The 4,742-nt window shown below is 38.6% G+C and overlaps 1 protein-coding gene across 1 annotated transcript; it reads right to left on the bottom strand.

Annotated features, from left to right (window-relative positions):
* Positions 1-1,506: 1,506 nt before the first annotated feature.
* On the bottom strand, positions 1,507-3,714 carry LOC121433806 (disintegrin and metalloproteinase domain-containing protein 26A-like). Its single transcript, XM_041632370.1, has one exon. It carries the CDS (start codon positions 3,679-3,681, stop codon positions 1,507-1,509), a length of 2,175 nt encoding a protein of 724 aa, XP_041488304.1. The 5' UTR covers positions 3,682-3,714.
* Between the last annotated feature and the right edge of the window lie 1,028 nt (positions 3,715-4,742).

The raw sequence follows: 4,742 nt of genomic DNA, 5'->3' as shown, positions 1-4,742 counted from the left end.
CAGGAAGAGTAGTTAGATTAGTCTGCAAACCAGAAACTGGTTTGAGGGCATGCTTTTCTCTGCATGTCATTTAAAAAAAACATTTAATAAGGAATTTTAATTTTATCTCCAAAGAACACAAGATTTGCTTCAATTTATTCAACTGAACACAAATTTGTCAATATCTTCATGACTTTATTTTGTAATGAAGGTGATTAATTGTTGAGCATCAAGATTTACTATTTTTAGTTATAGATTTAAAGGAAATAATAGCCAAGTTTAAATTATCTTTCCATTTTAGTAAAGGGAAATGATAAGAGTCAGCTCTCAACATAGGAATAAAGTGTGGTACCTTTCCATCATTAAAAATAATTATCCTTGTGTTGACAGCACTCTAACTGGATTGTGTGGCTCTCTACACAAGGACTAATGATCAAGTGGAAGTAGATGTGATAGTCATTCATAGTTTTGAATGCTTTCCTTGGCAGTAATTGGCTCAGAAACCAGAATTCTAGGTGTGTTTTTCATAGTTGTGCTAACTCTCTAGAACTGACAATGGCTTTGAGCTGGCTAGATTTATACTAATCTGACACAAGGTATAGTTATCTGAGCAGGAAAACTTGACCGAGAAAATGCCCCCCATAAGATCAAGCTGTAGACAGGTCTGCAGAATATTTTCACATTTACTGATGAATGAAACTGCTCCTTCCCTTTTTTTGGTGGTGCCACTTCTGGGCTGTTGGTACTTGTTTGTATAAGAAAGCTGGCAGTACAAGGCGGGAGGACTAAGCCAGTAAACAACACCCCTCCATGGCTTCTGTCTCAATTCCTGCCTCCAGGATCCTGCCCCTTTAGAGTTCCTGTCCTGACCTCTTCAGATGATGGATAATGATAAGGAAATAAGAGTCAAATGAATCCTTTTTAAACCTGACTTGCTTTGGTAATGGTGTTTCATAATAGCAATAGTAACCTTAACTAGAACAGGACTGTTGGTGAGTTTTCAAACCCGTGTTAACAATCATCTGCCGAATGAGGGCTAATGATACCATCCAGGTGAGAGCTGAGACACCAGCAACCATGCTGAGAACCTCAAACCACTTTCTCAACTTTCAGGTCTCACTCTGGTTCTCCGAAGGGTAGATTCTAGCAGATAGGAATTGCCATGAAAAAAACTGTATTTGGAGATTAGTTCTCTCTAAGTGACAGAGCAGAATGAAAAGGGGAAGGGGTTTAGACCTGACAGAAAGCAAATGCAGAGAAATATATACAGAGGACCTTGGTTGAACATATAATAATCACCAACAGATATTAATTCTATTAAAAATAAGGCAAATATTGATTATAATAAAGAAAAGTATAAGTGTGGTAGATTCTCCTTTTATTTGATGGTGGATTGTTTTGATATTCAAACAAGGAGGTCTCCAGGATTTCTGGTCTGGGAATTTTTACACACAGAGTGATATTTCTATGTTCAGAAGTCAACAAACTAATACATGATAGATTTTCGATAGAGTAAATATTTTGTTATTATTTCTTTTCCTTGGTATCTTTGCTTTTGTCATCAATGCCAGGTTCAGTATTTGAGTATAACATTTCCTTGAGTTTATGGCGGGATTTCTTTGTTGTAATTAGGAAAATCAAGGAAAATAAAACCAAAAAGAAAATCATTAAACCTAGTATGAGCATACCTATGTTGGACTTACGTATCCTCGGAGGTGGTCCACTGTCTATACTACCTCCAAAGCCACTTAGTTGACAGTGTGGTGGCTCCCAGTTGACATCACAATGGCAGTGATGTTTACTGTTACAGACTCCTTTCATATTGCATCGGGATTCTGAACAGTTACTTAACAAATAAGACTTATGGATGCACTTCCTGTTAACACATATAAGATCTTGACCACAACCTGTGCCATCTGTCACTGCTCCACTGTCTGCTAATGTCATTCCAAAATGATAGTCTATACTCCAGCAGTTGACGTTATTGAAGTGAGTCCAATGCACTGTTTCATGGCTTCTCCTACGTGGAATCTGTCTTACATTTTCACACTGAATTCGTCCACAGAGTACATCAGCATTATCGCATCTTCTGTAGTTAGAGCTATCGTTACCACAGTTACCAAAACGGTCACCCTGTTTGTTCATTTTCACGTAGCAATTCTTATTTGCACTCCTGGCTGTTTTGCCAAACAGCCTCTGACAGTGTTCTTCACGTTTAGGACATTTCATTTTATAGCAATAACCATCACCCCTGCAAGGGCTCCCATCTTTCTTGTATACGTCTTCTGGACACTCAGCAGAATTCCCATTGCACCACTCTGGAAGGTCACATTCATTTTTCGGCCTTCTACACACTGTTCCTGGTGGTTTGAACTTGCAGTCTTTGCAGCAAAGCCCTTGAGCACATTCAGCATTGGGTTTGAACACACAGTCTTCACTACAGCATGGATCATGTAGACAGGATGCCAAGGATCCACAGTCACACTGCTCTCCTTCCTCAACCACATAATTCCCACACAAGGTGAGGTTGATGGTTACGACTATATCTGGATCATTATTCAAACAATTTCTCCTGGTAATCGTGGAATACATCTGATTATAACTGCAGTTGCTGAACTTAGGGGAATTAGATTTTGCTGGGGCCATTATACAATTTGATAACCCACATGTACAGTAATTCTCATCATGATTCATACCCAAATTATGACCCATCTCATGTGCTATAATGAATGACAGGTCTGATAATCTATCAGAACTGAAACTGTTAACTGCACAATTAGTTCTTGTGCAAACTGTACCTACAAAAGCTAGCCCTAAAGTTCCACCATATCCTTGCCTGGGTAAAAGATGTGCAAGATCATGTCTAATGCGATTGTGAAAGTGTCTATTCTTCCAATTGCAGAAATCACCTAGGACTTGGCCTATACCTCGTGTTACATTGACTTCGTTTATTTGGGTCCAAACTTGCAGTGTAGTTATAATCACACTAATATCTATTTGAAGATAATAAGCATTTAGTCCGTTGACGATTTCAAACGTTTCTAGCATGCAGGTTGTGACATTATTTGCTCTATAAACATATCGTTGATTATCTATCACCACAAAATATTCAAGATACTTGTGATGGGTCCACCAATTCTCATATTGGCTTTGCATAAGAGTGGAGTCTTTGCTTTCTTGAATCTTCATTTGTCGCGCTATTTCTTCATCGGTTAACCCGCATCTCATAGAATGTAATTCTGAGTCCTCCCTGTCTATTTTGTATATGAGATGTTCAAATGTGGAAGTCTGATTCTTTGGCATGATTTCATAAGCTGTGCCATTTATCTCTAGTATGCCTTGCAAACTCCCTAAACAGGTGTTAATAATGACAGTGGACTCTGGGTCTCCATCTACATGGCCGTGGTAGTAGCAGTCAGTCTGCACAAAAGGCTGCTCTCCACGGAGATCACCTTGCTCAGTGTAAGTGAGCAGTAAGAAGTTTCTGGATATAAAGTATTTCGTGCGTTTCATGGTGATAACGTGTCTCTCTCCTCCAAAGCGCAGGCCATAGGACAGCCACCCTAGAGAACTCTTATGTCTCCCAGTATCAGTGACCCTCATGGGTATCACTACTTCAGGAGGGCAACTGTACTTAGCATGTACAGTTGGTGACCATGCAGGAAGAAATTGCAGCATCCACAGGCAGAACTGAAGGACCATAATCTTATCATGGACCAGGACTTCATCCACAGTCACTATGTTCTATTGGAGAACAAAGGAGGAACAAGAGAAAACCCTGCTCTCCTAGTCCTCAGTTGGTCTGGTTGTGTGCAGCATTGGCCCTTTGTGGTATGTCTTCTGGCAGAGTTGATCCAACAGACCAGCAGGACTAAAAGAAACAGAAAAGAAGGGCAGCCACAGCTGTATGTAAATCAGGATAAAGTCAATAGAGAACAATGGAGTAGAGAACTTGCTAAAATCAATTAGTCTTTGTTCTAAGGTCTTTCAACATTTGCTTGGATTTTTTTCTTTAATTGTGGTAGAATACACTTTGCCCCCGTACAAATATGTTTCTAATACTCTCCTAGCTCTTAGTAATATATTCACAATTTTGAATAACTTGCTCTCATTTTCACATTGTTTCTGAATGTTCTAATTTTTAACCTTTCCTCAACAGCAACTGTGGATTTCCTTAGCTGAACAAATAAGATTGTCTTTGCTTTCATATATATATATATATATATATATATATATATATATATGCCATCTTTCAACACTGTCCTGCTTGTTGAGTACATTTATAAGCTTCTTTCCTTCCTTGCTTTGTCATTCCTGTGGGTGGCAGAAACTTCTTAGGCTAAAAGTTACTCTCATTTGTATTTTCCATTTTTAAAAAATACTGTTGCACATGAGTGTGTACAAAAGTGTGAATAAGAATCCCGTGTGGACGCCAATATATGTTTGGATAGCATAGTTCATCCTGGCTAGTGAGACCTCAGAAAATATTTATCTTCTTTGTGCAGTTCATTCTAATGTTTAGTATTTTTTATTGGATCATTATTTGCTTGCTTGTATTTATTTAAGCATGTGTGTATATATGAATATGTGTTGTGTGTTTGTGTGTGCATGTGTGTCTGTGCTTATAGAAGCTGAGAACTGGCCTTGGATATTATTCCTAGGGCCTTATACATCTTGACTTTTGACACAGAGTTGATCACAGATATGGTACTCATTACAGAGGGAAAATGACTGGCCAGAGAGCCTTAACAGCTTGCATGTTT

Source organism: Microtus oregoni, unplaced genomic scaffold (genome assembly GCF_018167655.1).
Source record: "Microtus oregoni isolate MIOR12 unplaced genomic scaffold, Mior012 000041F_ref0000270, whole genome shotgun sequence".
Classification (NCBI taxonomy): Eukaryota; Metazoa; Chordata; class Mammalia; order Rodentia; family Cricetidae; genus Microtus; species Microtus oregoni.
Note: the sequence above shows the minus strand (reverse complement) of the source record. Positions and strands in the feature narration are given on the sequence as shown.

Excerpts from the sequence above, each read along its gene's own strand:
- LOC121433806 (XM_041632370.1), bottom strand. The coding sequence starts at position 3,681 with ATGGTCCTTCAGTTCTGCCTGTGGATGCTGCAATTTCTTCCTGCATGG.